This window comes from Stylophora pistillata, chromosome 13 (assembly GCF_964205215.1).
Source record: "Stylophora pistillata chromosome 13, jaStyPist1.2, whole genome shotgun sequence".
In the NCBI taxonomy this organism is placed as follows: Eukaryota; Metazoa; Cnidaria; class Anthozoa; order Scleractinia; family Pocilloporidae; genus Stylophora; species Stylophora pistillata.
Window position 1 is genome coordinate 3,192,549 of NC_142531.1, and position 21,136 is coordinate 3,213,684.

The window sequence follows — 21,136 nt, forward strand, 5'->3', positions numbered from 1 at the left end:
GACCGACCAGTTAAGACGTTATCCAGTTGCTTAGCACCCGAGGTAAAAGCCGGGTGACTTGGGAATAAGAGCTGTATTTAACAATATTCGGCAGATGTTAACTTTTCCAAACATTTCCGCTGGAGAAGAAATAAAGTCAGTGAACAAAAATTTCGTTCCATGGCGTCTTGATGAAGCTGTGATATTTTCAAATGAAATAAGAGTGGCAAGGCTAATGCCGATGATATTTGTCACTTTGGGGTAGATGGCTCAAAAAAGTTTTTAGCCCCCTCTAATTGCAAACAAAAGACTCAGAATATTCTTTCTCCACTCCATCTAAGGCGTTCACATAAGATAGTATCATTTTGATGAATTGAGCAATGACTAAGATCTTGTAGTCCCCGATGAAAGGCAAGACACGGTGTCTAATGCATTTCCATTCCAAGACCTCATTTGTTCATTGTGAAAGATTGTATTTTGTACAGTCTTCAATGTTTGCAAATCAGGGTTGCTTGCGCCATTTGCGAATTTTTACAGACGGACATGTGAATGATCTTGCCTTAAGATGGGAAGCTTCGTGTTTCCATTTGGAGTTTAATAGTTTTCAGCTGTAACATTAACAAAAGGCAATAATGAAGTAATGAATAAATATGAAAAACACTCAGCTCCTCCCTATGGACACAGAGTCAACAAATTAAACGAGTGAATGGAAGTTCACTGACCAGAAAACGTTTAAGGTAGAAATGATTGTGTGATATATAGGTTGGAGGGCTAAAGTATATCTTTATCCTTTACACCCAATATTAATCTTCACCATACTACTCTCCCCACATTTCCTGTGGCAGTGACGAGGAGTATTTTAAAATTGTCAATCAAAAACTTCTTAAATTGGTGATCATTTCCTGTACTCTCATGACCTATATACATTATTCAACGGATAAATTAGAGGCCAGTCAGTCTCAGAGTTTAAAGGGTTGAGGTTCGACGGTAGATCGTTGAATAGTGAAGCGTTCAGGTAAAGCCGTTACATTTCAGCCTTTAAAAGAAACATTTGTGTCCTGTGTTCTCAAAACCCAAATGATTGGGACCTTGACTGGAGTTATCTCGCAAATTTTTTATTATCGGTTTAGGAGGGTATCTTTACCTCTTTATCTTTACAGTAACAAGTAATTCTTCTGGTGTTTGAGTACCATCTGTATTGTTCGTAGTTAATGCGTTGATCAAATTCCCCACCCTCTCGCCTGAACAACCCTCCGGGTATTTGAACCTTTGAAGATTAGCTCGTTCAAATTCCCGCCCCGAAAACTGCTTTCAAATGTCCCACCCAATATTGAACGTTTCTTGATGTGACTTTTAGCAAAGTCATGTATTGGTTTTTGGCGCTGCTGTTGGGTTTTTCCGCTTGTAAACATTTAATATTATTTATTCCTGCTATTCACACATTGGAAGAGAAATATACTAGAACAGCCAAAGCCGAGGGCTTCAATGGCCTATGGTCAGCAAAAGACGTGAAAATTTTACAAGAGTAGAAGAAAGCTTTCACTGGGCGAAAAAACAGATTTGACATCAAATACAGTCCAAATGTGGTTCAAATGTGATGTTTGTCATATTTTTCAGTATTTGACTTGAAGACAAATATGACATTTGTCCTAAAGATAAATAGGATAATTGTGCATTTGCTTCTGGGTGTATATATGGACAAATGTGGTGTAAATCTGAGTAACATATCATGATTTGTCCTGCTCTAAACAAGGACAAATGCGTTAAAGATAACATTTGTAAGAACAAATTCAGGAAAAATGTTGAGCAAATATCACCTTTGTCATGGAATAATCCAAAATTCTCTTCCCCTGCATTGACCCTGTTATCAATTTGCACAAAATTGCTTTTTCAACATGTTATTTCAGTATTGGGGCTGCAAGTACCCAATAATACACCGCATTTAATAATATGTCAGAAATTTCATTGTTTCAGGGGTAGTTTCATGTCCAATCATCTCACACCCACAGTCCTGACTAAAATCAACACACATAAATGTATAGTAAATGGAAAATTTATTTAACATTTCTCCTTTTTTTGTACAAACAAAACCATTTCTGTTAAAGAAAATTAACATTTAATAAATAAATATATTTAATCAGCCCCTGTACGCTTATATATATATACCATATATGTGATACAGAATATAACCTCAACTTGAATGGGGAAAAGCTACAATGTAAGTTTAAAATATAACATTATTGATTTTAAATCTTCACAACACTACTGCCAACAGGATGTTCTCAACAAAACATTTTCATATGAACTGTACTTAGTGTGTAATGATTCATGAAGAGGAGTTACTTGCAAAAAACTCCTACTCAGGAACTGCCTGCCCTATCAGTTTCAATACAGTAGGTTCCTTTTTTATAAGGCATTAAAAGACCGAACATCATCGCAACATACCAATTAGTCTTTGATCACATCACCAACACAGCTAATCCTACAAATTACTGTCAAACTGCTGGTAATTTTTTTTACAGGAACTCACCAACATTAATATGGTGGTGCAATGTTCCAATATTGATTGACAGTTTGCAATACAATTAAACCAAGAAAGAAAAGGTCAGTCTGAAAAAAAAAAACTTACAATTGAGATGCAATGCTTGGCAACTAGTTTAAATATTTAAACAACTAATAATAAATTCCTATACACCACACAAACAAATACAAACAAATACACCTAATATAGTCCTATAAGGATGCAGATTATGCATAGGCTAATTAACTACTGAGAGAAAAGTACAGTCTTAATTTTTTTTTATAGTTGCTTAATGTGAAATTATTGTGTACCAATAATGGAATATCATTCCAAATAATAGGAGCTTGCCAAGTGATAGCAAATTGATATTTATGACAAGTTTTATGCAGATTAAAATGTGAACAAGTCAAATAATTGTGATATTCAGAATTAAAATCAAGCATCGAGGAAACAGGAGCAGGTAAAAGGTTATTAAAATGTGAGAATACAAAACAGGCAACATGGAATTTATAGATAGAGTAAAGTGAGAGAATATCATGCTTAGAAAAAAGGGGATTAGAGGATGTGCGCGAAGGAGAAAAAGTAATTATACGAACGGCTTTCTTTTGAAGTACATAAAGGGGTTTAAGGTAAGAAGCATAAGTAGATGCCCATATTAAACTGCCATAATTTATGTAGGGTAGGAGAATTAGCTGCAAAAAAGTTAGCATTGGGATCTAGGTTTGAGTTTGTTAATAAATGAGATGTCTCAGGGTCATCAAAAAAAAGGGTTGAATTTCTTCTGTTTAAGCAATTCCGCATTAAAAACACCCTGAAGATTAAAATCATACAGTGCAAAGAAGAAATCAATATCATTGTCGAAATGATTGAATGGAAAAAACTAGCCAGACATGCTGAACAGTACCAGTCATGACTTGATAAAGACATAGCACTGTATTCTAGTCTGGTAAAAGGAGTACATCCAAGGTGTGTCCAATTATGGCAGCTATCACAGAAGATTGCACGGTGATGGTTATGGATATTAAATCTGCAAACTGTGCATGGTAACTTAGGAGGCATAACAATATTAATTACAAAGACAAGTAAAAAAATTAATGGATAGTAATGATATATAATAGAAATAACAAAACAACAAAAGGCAGATAAATGCAATGACAAATTATTAAATTTACATATATAATACACTTTGCAAGAGGACGATAAATAATCATATCCATTGGAGAACAAGATTTGAAAAGACATTTAAAGTTCAAAGACAAAGCTTAACTTAAGTTCCATACGCCGAATAAGTTCAAGATGGAGAAAATATTTAAACGAGTTCAAGTTCATCAGTAAGCAGACTAACCAAAATGAAAGATCATAGTCAATACTTACCTGAAAGTCTATAGGCCAAATCAATTAAGATGGAAAATATTTTCGGACGATTTCACGACACATCATTCCACGATGTGAAAATTGGCTTTCTAAGCGATTCGCTCGCGAAAGCAGACTCTTTACTTTTAGACTCTTCCATTAAAACGCGTTTCTCACGCTGGAAAGAATTAGAATTTCCGGTTCACATGGCTCACCCCACCCAGACAAGATTCAAATTCTCCACCCCGAGCACAGACGGCAGACAAATACCCGTGGGTTATCTATCAAACCTATCAACTCCGCCATCCCCATGCTTTTTGAGCTGAAACTTCACTGATGGCAGAATTATCAGATAGAGACGGTAATATGGATCCTTTCAGCGGATGAATCACGCTACAAATAGGTTCAAGGCTTAGTCGGCTAAAGTTTGTGCGGGTCGTTTTGTAGTGGCGAGCTTGAGGTCGAACGGGAGACTTCACAAATTCTCTTGCTGAAGAAAACGAGTAGAATTTCTCCAACCTAAATTCCTGCATAAAGTTTTTTTCCACAGGCGTAACACCAAAACGATATGGCGCAAAAGCATATCCTTGATTAACTTCGGGCAGGGGTGAGTTATAAGGTGGAATGAAATACAAATCTGGTTTCTCTGCAGCATTGAGTCCATCAAAATTTGCCAGAGTGAAAGTATCCAATATTGTGGGATAAAGAATCCCGCTATTACAATCACTACTAGTCACAGGAGCATTGCACGCGGGCTCATCAAAACTGGCGTTTATTGACTTGCTGGGAGCAGGAGCGATATGTTTGTATCTCGTTTGTTTTCTGTCCAGTTGTTGTCCGCGATTGGAAGTATTCGACACATGAGACCTTGAATATGTCTCAACGATCACAGGGTAAGGTTTCTCGACACAAGATGTTGTCACCGCAGTGGCGCCCCCCCGACATTCAACCGTAACTGTCGGTGACTGTCGGTGAACGTCGGTAACTTTCGGTGTCTGATTTATTGGGTCGGCTATGATAGTACTCCCGCTACTCTTGATGACTGCAAAAGTAGACACTGTTGCCTGGGATGTTGACGCACGTCCATTGTACTGAGACGACATTGAGACGACACAGGGCCCTACAGTCTTTTGTTCAACAGTCTGAGGGGTCAGAGAAATTGAGGAGGTACTATTTGATCCTTCAGAAAGCTGACGAATGGAAGAATCAGTCGATGTTTCTTCTGTTTCCTTACGCAAAGTAGAACCGCTACTTTCTGAACTCACCACTTCGTCTGCTTCTAGTGAAGCATTGATAACTGTTTGGCTATTTATAATTTCGGTTAAATCTCGGTTGCCCAGCGTATTCATCCCGGCTTTTGAACACAACACAATCAATGCATCAAGAGAAGAGCCTGTAAGGTCCTCTGTCCTTGTAGAAGAACTGGTGACACCAGCCACTTGTTCGTCGGCTACACTGCTCGCCGACTGTGACGCATTCTGACCAATCACAAACAAAACTCCTGATTTAGTCCTAACACTGGATGGCAACACAGCGTCCACGTAGGAATTGACTGTCTCTGGCTGATGTGAACCGCAACGTGCGATGGGTGTCCTTTCAATTTCTTCTGAGCACCTTGTAGATACAGATTGTATTGTATCATCGTCGCTGTGGGTGTTACTCGGTTGTGATAACTTAACACTCTCTTCGTTTAAGTTCTGTATATCCACTGCTTCGCCCTCGTTTGTTTCTTCTTCGTTCTTTGAAGCAGAACAGGTGTTTAGTGAAGACAGATCTTCCCTTCTTTGAAGCCTTCTAGGCACATACTTTTTCCTCCTACTCACTCTTGTTTTAGTTTCATCGCTAAAGGACTCTTTGGCGTAATCGGCATTTTGCAATCGAGGACCATGGCTGGCTCTCTGGCTTCTTTCAATGGAGTTTTCAAATTCATATCTCGCTAACATCTGGTGGTCAAATCCCCACATCCATTCACGGGATTCTTCGCACACAAGATTCGACTCGTTGTCACTAGTTTCACTTTGGGTTTGATTTTGAGTGACTGGTGACACATTGGATAGTATTTCTTCCTGGCTATTTATTCCTGCTTGTTCTTGGCTATTCAACTCGGCTCGAGTTGAGCTGTTTACGTTTGGTAGAGCTTTGCTGATTCCTGTTATATAACAGAACGAAAAAAATTAAGGGAGGGCTACAACACTATGCCCTACTTGTGCTATAGGATCAGTTTACTCTGTATTATTTGAGATTTGAATTTGTTTAGATATTATGAGAGTCCCGCAGTAAAAGCAAAGCAAAGAAAAAATATCCCTTATCCGGAAAATTCATGCAATACGTTAGGTAAAGGAGATTCTGAGCAACTTTAACTTTTGTGTAAATTCAAGCAGCATGTGAGCACCATCAACAATCTTTTTTCGAAGTATGTAGCTTTGGAAACGTGTCAGGTTTTAAGAAAAAACCATAGGCTTCACTGTATCTATTTTAGATCGAATTGTTAGCGTCTAAAGCAGATAATCACTATCCTAAACATACGTAATTATGGTGACAGTGACCACTCGTTACATGAAAAAGTTAGTCACAACATTTTCAACGAAGTTTTAAACCATCGTTCATACCTTGCTGACTGGGTGTGAAAAAGTTTATCCCTAGAGCTTTTTTCTCGTTAGGGATGAAGCTTTCTTCAAGCGAAGATTCTTCAGGATGTTCGTTTGAAGATGACTGGTTACTTTCTTTATCTAACTCGTCTCCGTTGACAATAAAATCCTGGACACTTGAACTACTGGACGGTGGACCATCATCCGAGGTTCTCTCGTCCCCACACGTAACCTGACTTTCCATGCGGCGTCTATTGTCACGCGGACAAATTTAGGTAAGGGAACATGGCATAGTAGTAAAAAGCGGGGAAAATAAGTAGGACAGCATGTCCAAGCCTAACCAGGCCTCAAAGGGTGATTCAGTTTAAGTAACCCTGTGGCTAAAAGGATAACATTCCATGGCCCCTGACTACTTCAATGGTTTAGCAGCCTCCTCTTACCAAAATACTCCTTACATTACAATGTCACTTCCTCTTTTATCTCCACAAAACGGAAGAACCCCTTTGTCGTCTGAGAATAGGAATTGCAAAACCGGAATGCTGCGCAACATATGAGACCAAACTCACCTTTTAGCTTGACCGTGTAATCCGTCTCTTCTGTAAGCCGAGGCAAATGGATTGGCGTCTATTTTGAGTTCGGTGATCTTAAAAACGAAAGAAGGAAAAAGTCAATTAAATGACTCGACAAATGACATTTGCAACATGACATTACAGATGTGCTGCCTAAAAAACAAGTAACCGTAACTCGTGGCGGGAATATTTCGCAAAAATTATTCCTCCCGTGTAAAATGGGGATCATTTGGGAAAATCTTCGCCTCTGTGAAATAGATTTGCTGCCACGATCAGTGGTATGAATTCAGACCATGTCACACGAAACGACTTGTCCACTTGTCTTGTCGCTGTGACTTCTGTGGTGAAACAGGTTAAAACAGGCTGTGTAACCTGTTTCTTCTGTCAATGAAACCTTCCAAGTTTGACAAGCCAAGTAAATTCTATTAAGCATCCTTTATCTTTAGTTTAAGTTAGTGCCTTGGTTAGGGTTGCAGCAAACTCATGTTACTCTCCGTAATACCAGCCCGACTTCAATTAGAAGGATTCTTATCGTATTTTAGGCACTATTCCTTTACCTCGACATGGAAGCTAAGGTACCTCTCCTAAAGAATGTATTATGAATATACGTGGAGTACAAGTAAAAAGGGGTAAGGACAGACCGAGGATTCGTAGGAAAATCTTTGAATCAAAATTAACCTCAAATGAAATGTCAACCGACCCAACATTGTAAGATAGAAGTGTGAACTTACATTCTTGTTTCTGTACTGAGACACAGCCATAAACTCCATCTCAGAGAAGTAGAACTCTTTTCTCAATTTATAATCAAAGTAAATTCCATTGGGACTTTCTAATACGTGAATACGGGGCGTGTATCGCCTCATCGTGCTAAGAAGAATCGCCTGTTAAAAGGACAAAAACATCACTCAGGCCACTGGGGAGGAAATGAAAGGAATGAGAAGCACAATAAAGGCGTTAGCTGGAGCGTTTTAAGTATCCCGAAGTAGTTTGTGGTCCCATCTTTAGTTCTTATTTTGTAGTCCTCTTTAATTAGACATCTGTATGGTAAATTTTCTCTCTAGAAATACCATTTCTCTTCCTTTAGATAGTCCTTTCCATGTTATCCGCTCCTACATCACTTTCACTTCACTTCTAGGTTGTCCTTTATGCGGAGCTTTCGCAAAACAAACTCCACTTCGAAAGAATATCTTTTCATAACCTCAGGGGAATTGGCGTATCCCAAGTTAGGAGCTATCCTCACTGTTCCCTGATTTATTTTAGTCAGGCTTAATACAGGGAGCCAATGAAAACACCTCACTGACACCAAGCGCAGAAGTGACTGTGATCAAGTGACCTATGTCCCAGAACCAGTCACGCATTACAATGCAATTGGTTTGGAAAACTCGCAGATTGCTTGTTTTACTTTGAGTTCTCATTCTCTCCCCACTCTAAAAAGGCCTTACCTGTGGTGATTTTTCCGCCGTTTTAAAACTGTTCGTGAGCTTCAGTGTTTTAAAGGTGAGCCCGTTCATCATGAGAGTGGCTCCATTCCAAGGCGTTTCTGGATGAACAAACACTTTGGCATAGCCTTCCTCAGCCGGTAACTCACGGCAGTAAGGTACCCAGGTATTAGTTCTCGTGTCAAAGGAATATCTGTACTCATCCATCAATACAAAGTCTATCATAACTGTATAAAATTGACGCGGAGTAAGGTCCTCGAACTTCAGTGAGATAATTGGGCACATTCTCCTTCAAAGAGATTTAAGGCAAAGCAGAGAGAAAAAAAATCATCATCTTACATACCAACCTGTGATTTTCATACACACCGAGAAGAGACAAGCTCAAGGCGCTAGGGAAAATCGAAACTAATCAATCAGTTGAACCAAATTAAAATTGTTTATGCCGTATTTTTCGAGCTTCTTCCCATTTCCCACCAGAATTTCAGGTACATGATACTTGAAGCTTCGGGTTTGTCAGACGTCTTGAAAACGTGAATATCAAGTTGCCACGTGATCGCATGAGATTCACTGAATCTTACTAGGGATCTTGTCCACCAGTACAGAAATCGTCTCAAACCATTTCATTGACTTTGCGATAAGGAGGGTAGATTGGAAAATATGGAATGCCGGAATTCGGAACCGGAACCGGAATACTTGGAATACCCGGAACTCCCGGAATGACCGAAAAATAATGAATTTTAAAAAAATGAAAGTAAATTAATAACTAAATAAGAATATTTATGATTAAAATTGATGGTAAATTTACAACTTAATTAAATACTTTAATGATTTAAATAATTTAATAGTATATATTCAAGGTATTTATAATAGACGCGAAAAGGTGTCGAGTAACTGACGATCCGTCGCAATTTTAACTGTAGACGGCTGGTCTTAATGGTAGCTGCTTTGATAGCTCCCAATGTGTGGTTAATAATTATTTTAGGTAGAATAATAGTTCGGAGATTTTTAAACTAATTGGAAATATTGCATTTGTTTAATCTTCTGCAATGGTTCTGGCTGGAAAAGCGTGCGGGCCTAATGGTTATGGCGCCCTGGCTAGACACCCTATAGGTGTGTAAATGGGTGGAGGCGAATTTAAAACGGGGAGTAACCATGTGATGGACTAGCATCCCATCCAGGGGGAAGGGAAAGTAGAAATATTTCATCGCTTAGGCTGTATGAGTACTGGCCTAGCTGACGCAGACCTTTTTTAATTCTAGTACATGCATTTCCATGAACAGTGCCGGTAAGTGTTTTTTTTTTAATAAAGTAAGTTGTGAATTTACCATTAATTTTTAATCATCAATGTTCTTATTTATTTATCTATCTATTTATATACTTTTATTTATTTATTTATTTTTAAATTTGTTATTTTTAGGTCATTCCGGGAATTCCGGGTATTCCCAGTATTCCGGTTCCTGTTCCGAATTCTAGCATTCCATATTTTCCAAACTACCCGATAAGGAGCTGTGTCTGCACTAGAAGGTGTGAGCTGCTAATTACAGATTAGCTAAGCTCCCGAAGTAAAACATTCGTTTTCCTGTATAATTTCTAGCTTAAATTAATGTTATGATAAATCATCGTTTAGCGGAGTCGTTTGGTGGTCTTTAACATACGAATTATATATAAATTATGTACTAGAGTCTCTTAGCATGTAACAATAGCAACTTCCTTAGATTTCTTCTCGTTATAATGATTTCTCTAACATTGAGTCTGTGGTCTTGTCGTCGCCTGTTATAATTGCTGTGCAGTGTGGTATAACAGTGATACTCAACCTTTAACAAATTTCTCCTTTTTTTTTTTTTTTTTTCAGTTGTGTGTCATAATTTGTGTGTTGTGTAAAAGTGGCGCGGTGTCTGGTTTTTATTTTTCATCGCTGACATCACCTCGACAAACCAGACCAGACCTGCGTCTGTTCTCTCCCTATCACCAGGGTATCAGCGGTGGTGCGAAACCTTGAAGTGATAAGGGCATCTTGTGATAATTAAAACACTTCATGCCCAAAACATGAAATAACCCCATGTCAACTTTTCGAGGGTCATCCTCTCAGTGTTTAGTGTAATAGGGAAGCGTTGATGCCAATAAAATCATTAAAGCGGCGAATGAAATCATTTCAGTGTTGCCTGCATTATGTAAGCTCTGTGGAGATATCCTGTCAAATTTCCCCGACGTGTAATTATTGGCGTGGTGGAACATTGCACCTATGAAATAGTTTGTCACGTACGCACTAAAATACGTCCAGGGTTAAAACTGTTATAAAGAACTTTACTGATATACAAAAGCAAGTGAAATACACAGAACTGCGATCAGATGATGCTGATTGATCGAAAATGGTCTCTAAGATATTTGTACAAACTTCAATTACGGAGAAATACAGAGTCTTATTCATAGACAGTTCCAGTCAGTTCTGAAATGCAGAAGCAATTTTATCCATCTGGTATACTTTCCTTGGGCGTTTGAGACCAAGAGGGTACACCCGTACATATTAAGATAAACGTACCAAAATGACGAATTTCTGAGGTTGACTCTGGAATCTGGTGTACAAAAGCTTAAAACTGACAGGCGGGATTAATTTTCGCATCAGCAGGGAGATTTACAGACTGCGAATAAGCTCCTTGAAAAGGCTTTTTCTGAGTCGAAATGGTCGACAGAAGAAAGCTTTTGTTAATCTAAAAAAACCCTCGTCTCAGATCAAGAGAGTTTACTCACAACTCAGACTAGAATAAAATTCTAACCATACCTGCCGGACTTTGTGATCATCATCTCTGTCTGATGCTGTCTGAATCTCTGCCACAACTCCTTGTTTTGCAAAAGAACTTTCATTGCTTCTGGTAATAAACCCTAGTTTGATACTAACAAGAGGGAAAATTATCTCCGTGTTCTTCTCAATGCTGGTTTCACTGTCACATAAAAAGACAAACCGAAGTAGCCGAGAATAGACAAACTTAATCAGATGTGATGTGAAAATCACATGCGAAAGAGTGTGCTGGTATTAAATAACGCAGCTCGCTTTCGAAAACAATAGAGAGGTGAGATGTTTTCCTGACAGCACCGGAAAAGTCAATCATTACTTTAACATCTGTTCAACATCTGTTTTCTATTTCGATCTTGACAAGTACGCCAGCATGCTGGCCAATGGCCTTCATCGATGAATGGTCTTGAGGATGTTGGATAAAAAAATAAAGCGGGAAAGGAACACCCTGGGGAGAACACGTCACGATATTCTACAATAGAAGTACAATCGAACCTCGATTAACGGCAACTTCTCCATTTTGGTAATTTAATCACAACAGCTACTTTTTTTAATTCCGGTGGTCAGTTCTCATTTCTTTTTTTTTTTTTTTTTCGTATTTTAACTTGAAACGGAAACAGTCAGTACAGTGCGTTCCAATTGCCAAAAGTAATCTTCCCATGATAATCTTTTAACGATGATTGATGAAGCAATTCTTTCAAGTAGACCGGCTTCACTGACAGCTTTTTTTCATTACAGAGATCACATTAGGTTTTGTAAGTCACCCTCTACAAGGTGGATGAACCACTGCTTCTCTCTCTGGTTGTTTCGTTAATGTTTTTTTTTTTCCCCGAACTTGAAGCTCTTGTTTCTTGTTACTGATACAGTTTGATCACATTATGTTTTCTCTGTTACACGAGAAGCATTATTGAAACATGAAATGTGGTACTCTTTAAATAATATAGGTGCAAGATTGGTGTGATACTCGGCCCCATTCTCCCTATAATGTCCAGCTCTGTGCATTGGCCATTCCCTTACGTCGTCATGTCGGATGTAGTGGAACGCTTCAACAATGATAAAAGTTATCAGTGTTTTCGGTTAAATTGGAAGGCTCGTCATTTAAAAAAATGGCCTCCTAATGGACAAAACGACGCATCGCAAAATACTCATCAATACAGGAAAACAAAGTAATTGCAACCTTAGGTTTTAGGAAAAGTTCTAACGAGAGCTGGCGAGAACTTTTCCATTATAATCCTTTTGCGAGAGATCGCTCAGTCTAAAAAAGGATGATAGAATAGCATATATCTAATAAAAGTACACTTACATTGATTTTCGTCAAACTTCTCTATGCAATATGCCTGTGTATCTATAAATCTATCTTATCTTTTTGGATGTATATATTGTTTTGAATGTCCAAATCCATAGTCCTTACATGACTGTTTCGTACAACAATGAACTTTCTCCTTCATTTTCCTTGGTATTATTCCCATCTAAAATCTCTTCTCTTGCCTGCAGTCGCCGACTAAGAAACCAACACAGAAGAAAACTTATAGCAGTAATGAGTTTGCAGCCAATCAACACGGCGAGCAGAACGTGGGCCAGCCCATCATGGTCGTACTCAAGGCAAAACCCCTGGTCACCGCACCTTAAAGTAGAACCGTTTGAAAACTAACTCAGTATTCGCCGGTATTGAACTTCAGATCCCTTCTACACAACAGGCGACTGGCCTTTTAGGGAATTATATGCGCTGCTAATCATGGCGTGATGTACCGGGGTTGCAAAAACGTTCCGGCAATGACTGGGGTTCCCGCAAGTAACGGTTAAAAGTAAAAAGGGGCATTGTTCGTATGCATAGACACCGCAAGGGCAGAAGAGTTTAGTCTTAGGGAAGAGGACCTAAGATTCTCCCAAGTTCAGAATAAATTTTCGGCCATCTGAATTACAATTTTAGGCCTTCAAAAACCTCCTCAATAGAGAATTAACGAGTACTATTTTGCCAACATTACCTAGGGGGACTCGCAACCAATGTGGACACTTGTACCTGTGGTTCAGCCACAACCTGGCCAGTGCTTTTTCGAAACAGCCGTGGGATACTGGTACTCAGATCAGAGTAGACAGGGAAACGACTCAAAAAAAGCTATCGGAAAATTACCATGCAAACCGCTAAATACAAATTCTCTTGAACCCCTTTATAGAAAAAAGGGCGTAAACCTCCGCAGTTACAGGGCAGTGAATTCAGTGGGCGCAAAGCATACGAAAATTTACACGGCTAAAATGTATATAAAGTAGCCATTTTTTACCAGCCCCATGATGTTACATAAGTGCACTCTAGAATGAGTACCTTGAGCTCCAAAGTATACATGTCTTGTCCAAGAGGGTTCCGAATATAAGAGGCGCTGGGACGGCCCCAAGGATTCTCAAAAGGCCATTCTGGAGTCCTAAAGCGTAAGATTGCTGACCAGCTGGTACACTCCTGAAATAAAACCATGTATGTCCTACTTTAACTACTGAGATCACAATGTCACCAGGTTTTACACAGGACGCACCTGACTATAACAATATACATTGCGTATCATACAAGAATCTGGTGTACAGGATAACCAAGCCTCTTGGTTAAGAGGTCTAAGCCGTGCACAATAGGTCAAGGGCTATATTACTCTTAAAAATTCTCCTTGAACATTTTTTTCATTCTCGTAACGGGTTAGGTTCAGATTGTTTCCATAATACACTTTATTACACGACTCGGGCAGTCAGAGGGCCAATAACTAAAATCAACCAATCAAAATGCTCTATTGCCGGTCAATATTCTCTCAGTATTGGACCGGGCACTGTCCCGAATGGTCCCGAATGATACCGCACTTGTATCCCTTTGAACTTCAGTCGTATAATAAATCTCTCATTAACCAAGCTTGCTCGGGACCGTACTGGAAGAATATCGGCCCTCGGTCCGTACTGTCAAGACCTCGGGCCGATATTCTCCCAGCACGGCCCTCGCGCTTGGTCAATAAGATATAGTATGTGATGATAAATACTGAAGTTCGAATTACAATCACTTCCCCAATGGAATCTCTCTCTTCCTCCCTGCCTCATACAATTTCTCCCCTCTACTTCGCTGTTGGAAAACAACTCACAAAAATTTCTCGTAACTAATTTACAAAGTAATTTGTAACAACTAAAGGGGTAAATTAAAAATCAGATCTCGGGAGTTGAAGGGTTAGAGTAGAATACAATCAAACCTTAATGTGACGATGAACGCCGGAACGTTATTTGTAAACGTAAGAAGCGAGACCAAGGTCAAAAATACGATGAACAATATCAACTTAGGCTTGCAGTCAGCGTCACAGTTGCCTTTCTTCAAGTTTCCAGATTTAGCGACGCAGGCGCAGTCAGAGTAAAGAATTGGGCCCTTAAATAAAGTATGATGATAAAAACAGAACAGCTTCATTAGATCATCGATATATTTCACAAAAATACTACCTATGTGATTCAGCTGCCAATTTTAAATGCTGAATCTTATATTAACATAGCACCGTACACTGTATGTTTTACATAGGTGACGTACATATAGCACAGTAATGAGTTTCTTCTAAGCAAAATGAAAAAAAAAACACAGTTAGTAGCGAAGCTTATCACAAATAAATATAGTGACGTGAGGAAACATTTCAGGGTACGCTATACGCCATATACCGTACCTTGCTCGTTGTATTCGCTTTTCTGCAGCCTGCGTGGCACGGTGAAAAATAGTACAGCGGTCCATCACAAACAGGAGAATAGCTCACTCCAGTGCAGTTACAGGCCTGGTTACATGGTGCTGAGAGCTGATAAGGATCAGAGCTGTAAGGATCAAAGATTTGTCATTTACAATTCAAAACAGTTGATAGAATTCAGTTAAAGGGCAAAAATTGCCAAACGAATCGTGCTTCTCGAAAATGAGATGATAGATAAGTCAGCTTAGTGTTGCGTGTTTTCCATTACCAGCTTTCCGTCACATCTTTTGCTTAGATTTTTCTTTCTTTTCACGGGTCAGTAAAAGTTACTTTTGTACTACTATCATATAAAAAAATCTTTGTTTTCTTTCTGTTTTCACCTGTTAGGGTATGGGGTATTAACACCCGCTATGCTTGGAGTGTCACATTTCAGAAACAGCATAGTGCTACAAGCGAGTCCAAACAAACTAACAATGAAACACATTCTGGCGCCACCGATCAAGTTTAGTTTCAGACTTTTGTACTACTATCACATAAAAAATCTTTGTTTTCTTTCTGTTTTCACCTGTTAGGGTATGGGGTATTAACACCCGCTATGCTTGGAGTGTCACATTTCGGAAACAGCATAGTGCTACAAGCGAGTCCAAACAAACTAACAATGAAACACATTCTGGCGCCACCGATCAAGTTTAGTTTCAGACGTTTGTTAATGTATGCCCCTGCAACAAGAAATGCGTTGGCAGTTAGCGATATGATTCGCGATTTACCAAACCTTCAGTCAAGATAAATGATTCCTGGATATAACTTAAATAATCGTTTAAAAGCCTTGAACTTTGTATAAAAAAAAACCCATGTCAGCGAAGCTTCGCTATCTGGCGGCACCTGCCAAAACAAACGAAAAGGTCATGATACGGGCTTAGATTTGATATTCAGGATAGAACGACGGTGGTATATAACTTTAGTGGCAAGCATTCAGTTAGAACGCCGGTGACATGCAGTTGCAAAAGCAGTGACGCAGTCGAGGAATAGCTGGCCCTTGTCTGCTTGTTCTTTCACTTGCCTATGCCTATCTGAATCACTTGCGCTTAGAATACAGTTCAGGTACTTTTGCTACGTCGCGCCAAGATCCCGCACGAGTTTGGCGAGATTCCCACCGGGATCTTTCCAAGATTCCTGTCGAGATCTCTCATGTGGTAGAGATCTCTCATTTAGTAGAGATCCCGCAGGTCTTTTGTGATTGATTACCAGTTCTAGACACGACTCACCCAATAAGTTTCCAACTAGTGCAGATGGTACAACCGTCAAACCGTAAATTAACGCGGATCTCTCTGGCATCTGGTAAAACTGAACTTCAATCACTTTTGGCATGAACATTGCTGAAACTGTGATGGCGAATTCCTCTAAACAGCCGCCCACAGTGATGAAGACGAACGGGAGACTTGAAAATAACAGTTTTGTGGCTTTAGGAATATCTCTCAAGCTCGAATATCCCTTTTCATCCTATGACATAAAGTAATTATTGCCTTCACAATGTTCTTTAACTGAAAAGGAAACTTGAAATCATAACAAACATTTGGATCTTTAATGAAGAAAGGCCGAAGAATTCATTCATACGATACGGCAATCCAGGTATCTGCTCTAAAGAACTGAGACTTCTTTCTAAAAAAAAACCTGACTTTCTGCACTCTCTTCTTTAGCGTTGAAATTTTTATAAATTTTCTTGTGATTCCTTTTCTCGTGTTCTGTGATTGACATTATCTAAGTGAAACGTTCGAGGCATAAGGGAATTATCAAAAGAGAGCGTTATAAGGAGTGTTTTTGAGACAAGAACGGCAGCCAAAACTATAGGACTAAATTTCCTGGAGTCTCTTCTTCATTTGTAGTCTCAAAAGGGTCTCTATGGGTATTTATGGCCACTTATCTGTTCATAATGACCCAACGAGGTTCCATTTCACATATTCGATTTGCAATCAAAACCAAGACAGACTAACTGGCTCCTACTCCTGTATTACTACCTGTTCAGTGGAAGTATCATAAGAATTTACTTACCTTGTGGATCGTCGTTTTTGCTTGAGACACTTCTGATTCTCGTCGTTTCTTTGTCATCGGAAACTCCTTTGGGATTCCCATCATCCAGATGCTCCAGAACACGCAGATCGCACCAAATATGGCAAAGCCTATCCACCAGTTTCCCACCCAACGTTTATCCTGTATGGTCAGTGAGGTCTGGACACCAGGTTCAACAAACATCAAAAGAAACCTGGAGATCAATACGAATCCCACAGCAGCGCCTGAGAAAATAACAAAAAGTATTATTCAAACGAAAATAAGTCTTTATAGTTTTGCCCGTGTAAGAGTGACACCAGGTTCAACGAACATTAAAAGAAACCTGGAGATCAATATGAATCCCACAGCAACGCCTAAGAAACAAAGGAATAACTATTCAAGATAAGATGAAAATTTTAGTTCGGCCTTTGTAAGAGTGATGTTTATCATCAGTTACCATGGTTACTTACCAAGAATCCCACAAGCCACAAATATGCCAACGTACATTGGCGTCACCTTAGCTTTGACATTTTCATACATGTATGGGATTCCCAACGTGTACATCGGAGTGCAACCTGCTCCAGCTACAACCATTCCCAGGACGAAAAGCGCGTAGTAAAGAGTGTTTCCACCTGTGGTTTCTTCTTTACACTGGTTCGTTCCAAGTTGATTGGTGTGATTTGCCCAGCAAAGTCCCGTGTCAATGACGCGGCTTATGTCACTAATACTCACGTTGGATTCTATGACGGTGGCTGGTGCGTTAAAAACAAAAGACGATGTAAAGTGGAAATGTCAAGTTAGTTTGGATTCCTGCCAAAATTTGTCTTTCAGTTCTGGCCACAGCTCGGAATTCTCAGTGGAAAGAGAACATAACCTCACATTCTCTTGTCCGAGGAGCATAGTTTGTCGCTCAAGAACAGAAGTAAGTCATAAAGAAGTCTTACGAGAAGTGATCATTCAAGGGTTGTTGGAAAGTGGATCGCATAGGACGGTACAGGTCCTTTTTAATAGCAGTACTTTGTATCATATGGGAAAACCACAAAGAAGCTGAAAGGGGTCGTGAGAAAAAAGAGCAAAGAATAACTGAGGAAATGGCCCATCTGAGTGCACCTACCTGTGGCTTCGTATGGAGGCGAAAGAAAATGAGGCAGCATGAAGATAAAGAATCCAACTCCCATTGCAAACAAACCCCAGCCACAAAACAGCGGCTTCTTTCGCGAGCCACCGATATAGCTGATCAGCGGAGTTAGGATCGTAGCTGCTATCTCATAACTGCTCATCACCATGCCCATCATGTAACTAGCGCGAAAAGACAGAATACTTCACAACAAAGAAAAGTAACAGAATGAGCAGATGAGAACTCAAAATTACATAGGAATCTGTACACTTAGTTGAAATTCAACAATTACGCTCTTAAAACGAGTGTCACGGTCTCCAGCCGTCCAATTTGGCGAACCCTCCATAATAATAACAACAACAACAATAATAATAAATCGTCGCTTGAGATGGAACCATGTAGTGAAACATGATGATTGCCCTGCAGGAAGTTTCCTACACAATAAATGGTATTTTTCAAATCCACTGTGTTTATCAATTCGGTGGAAACTTCTCTTTAAGTATCCCAACGTAACTGAAGAAAGTTGGTGATTTATTTATTCGTTCACTGAGATACGCGTTTACAGCTATCAAGGGAATGTGTAGCAGCTAGAAGAGAGAATCAACAGTCGGATTAAGGGTCAACCTCATAAAAATCAAATCTCGAAGTAATTGCTTGCTAAAGAAGACAGGCTCCGAACAAATTGCAGATGATGAAATTGAAAATCTTAGGCTTAATGTTTGAAGATAGATAAACAACGACGCTGAACTCCAGCTAACAAGATACGAGCCCGATTCTAGGGTTTTCATAATGCAATACTGCACTAGCGCTCAGAAAGAGCTAACAAGGTCGCGCGGGTCACGCTAATTTGAAGTAATAGATGCATGAGTATGGTCTCGAATATAGAATAAGGTTTTATACTATCTTAGTAGAATATCAACGCTCATTTTTCAATACGATTGAAATGAAATTGCAGTAGGTGAGGTAAGTGTAATTTGGTCTGGTATTGTGTTAAATGCTCAAAGTCGAGCTATAGTTTTTTTCACATGCGTGAAAAAAACTATGTTTTTTCGAGCAAGCCTACACAGTTTTCAACAAGTATTTTGTTGATTAAAAGCGGCATCGTTTGTCACATTTGACTCTTTTGTCATTGTGTTGACCTGTATCGAAATGCGAACTATACAGAGAAACATGTGACTCATGTTAATACCCGCTAACACAGGTGCGGTTACATAACACTTGATGTGACTCATGCATGTGACCCATGGATACAATCTACACTCAGGCACTCTTAGAGATGGATGATCTCGCTATGGCTTTTATTAACCGTCTCGATAAACTTATTACGTACAGATATTCTTAGTTAAATGCTTGATGTTATTGATTTGTATCCTGACCACTCTTGTAATTTAGCTGTAAGCTACAAAAAGAGTAATTAAACTGATTATTATGCTAATGTCCCCTAACATAGGTGCAGTTACATAATTGGTAACTGCAAAAAGAGTAGAGGCGTTTCACATCTGGCCTTTTCGTGTTTCGATGAAATGAAACTTAATTACTCGAACAAAGCATTTTTTGAACGTTTAAAGGTCATATAACTTAATCGATGAAAACATGATTTAATCCCTATTTACACGAAGACTACATGTCATGTAGGAAATTATCCATCGATTTTGTTGTTGTCCACTTCCGCTTAATGAAGGTGTCTGCTAGTGAAAGTTCATTCAGCAATAAATTTAGAGGAATCATTTCGGACTTGAGCCATTGTCCGTTGTATGCAGTGAGTTTACCTCATACAAGTTGCATTGAAATCACCGAATTTTTAAAACAATCACACTGACCTGGAGAAACCAAACCGCTTCTCGATCGTGCTGATCGAACCCGGGTAGACGCCATTAACGAGGATACTCTGGGTGAAGAAATACTGACTCAAGGTGAACAGAAACCATTTTGGAGTGTTAAGAAACTGTAGCCATGATGGACGAAATTCAAGCCAGCCATAGCGATACCTAGATTGTTCGTCTTCTTCTACCGGCATTGCTATGCCGCAAGTTGTAATCTAAACTACCTTAAACACTGTAGAAAGACTTTCGATAAGACGTCCTTTTGAACGTCCTTTTAGGAGGGGTTTCTGATAATCCTCCGATAATGTGTTAGTTGTTTATCGGTCAATGGAGTCTGAGTTCGAAGGTAGTCTGATTTGAGGCTATGTAAGCGCTGGAGCATGACCGAAGTACACCAGCCAAAGCCGGTAACTCGACCATGGAAAATTATGTGTATTTAGAAGCCCGCTCATTTCTAGGATCAAAGGAAATCGGAGATCACAGTAGTTCCCGATTGCCCCATCATAAGTAACGAAATCACGATCGATAGTCTGACTCGGTCTTAGCCAGTAACACAGAATCGCCTGTCTGCATAGCAAAACCTTGAAGTTGTCTTTTGATTCACTTCTAACATACTTGGACTAAAAGGATCTGGGTATTTGTAACGATATCTCTCTCCTCTAGCGCGTGCGTCACCCTTTCGCGCTCGCCTAGCGGCTTTCGCTCGCCCGAAAAACGCGAAAAAAATGCGGCTAATCTGCGGCTCAGCAAGTCACGCCTCCCAGGGATAACGACTACGATCATAACTTTGACTGACACATTTTATAAAAACATACGAAAAGTCATAACAGTTCAGATTACTCTGACGGAGAAGAGCAAATAGGGAATGAGGTGCCAGTAACCGATCCTTGTGTTTGCGCAAAGATTCTTGAGATCGCCACGGGGAAGACATCGCGGCCCGCTAGAAAGAAGTGTATGGCGAGACAGTTTCCACGTCCAAAAAATCGATTTTGGAGAGAGTTCATCATTCTTTCATCGCTTTTTTTTCTTTAATCAGAAATTGATTCGGGTCACGTTGATATATGGGAATCGTAAGTTTTTGCTTGAACAATTACGAAATATGAAATGAAAACGAAGAACAAACTTTTCTTCATGCGCTAGGTTTATTGTGAAATTGACATCCTTATTGGTCTCGAAATTTGGAAATATTAAGTATGAATCGCCAAGAAATAACTCATTAAAGCC

The 21,136-nt window shown here is 39.4% G+C and overlaps 2 protein-coding genes across 3 annotated transcripts; both read right to left on the reverse strand.

The window, feature by feature from the left end:
• Window positions 1-2,016: 2,016 nt before the first annotated feature.
• LOC111331261 (uncharacterized) lies at window positions 2,017-11,367 on the reverse strand. Its single transcript, XM_022936331.2, has 6 exons — window positions 11,229-11,367; window positions 8,453-8,738; window positions 7,742-7,891; window positions 7,008-7,084; window positions 6,463-6,692; window positions 2,017-6,002 (listed from the first exon to the last, which is right to left on the reverse strand). Exons 1-6 carry the CDS (start codon window positions 11,309-11,311, stop codon window positions 4,147-4,149), a joined length of 2,682 nt encoding a protein of 893 aa, XP_022792066.1. The 5' UTR covers window positions 11,312-11,367; the 3' UTR covers window positions 2,017-4,146.
• A 446-nt stretch (window positions 11,368-11,813) lies between these two features.
• On the reverse strand, window positions 11,814-20,258 carry LOC111331262 (solute carrier organic anion transporter family member 4A1-like). Of its 2 annotated transcripts, XM_088742729.1 has the most exons (10): window positions 19,910-20,258; window positions 18,087-18,271; window positions 17,443-17,724; window positions 16,976-17,217; window positions 16,192-16,426; window positions 15,492-15,645; window positions 14,912-15,053; window positions 14,456-14,625; window positions 13,561-13,692; window positions 11,814-12,864 (listed from the first exon to the last, which is right to left on the reverse strand). In XM_088742729.1, exons 1-10 carry the CDS (start codon window positions 20,104-20,106, stop codon window positions 12,648-12,650), a joined length of 1,956 nt encoding a protein of 651 aa, XP_088598855.1. In that variant the 5' UTR covers window positions 20,107-20,258; the 3' UTR covers window positions 11,814-12,647. The 2 variants fall into 2 exon arrangements, 1 of the variants encoding a protein (XP_088598855.1); XR_015994512.1 differs by lacking the exons at window positions 11,814-12,864; window positions 13,561-13,692; window positions 14,456-14,625 and having other exon boundaries at window positions 14,916-15,053; window positions 15,307-15,645.
• Between the last annotated feature and the right edge of the window lie 878 nt (window positions 20,259-21,136).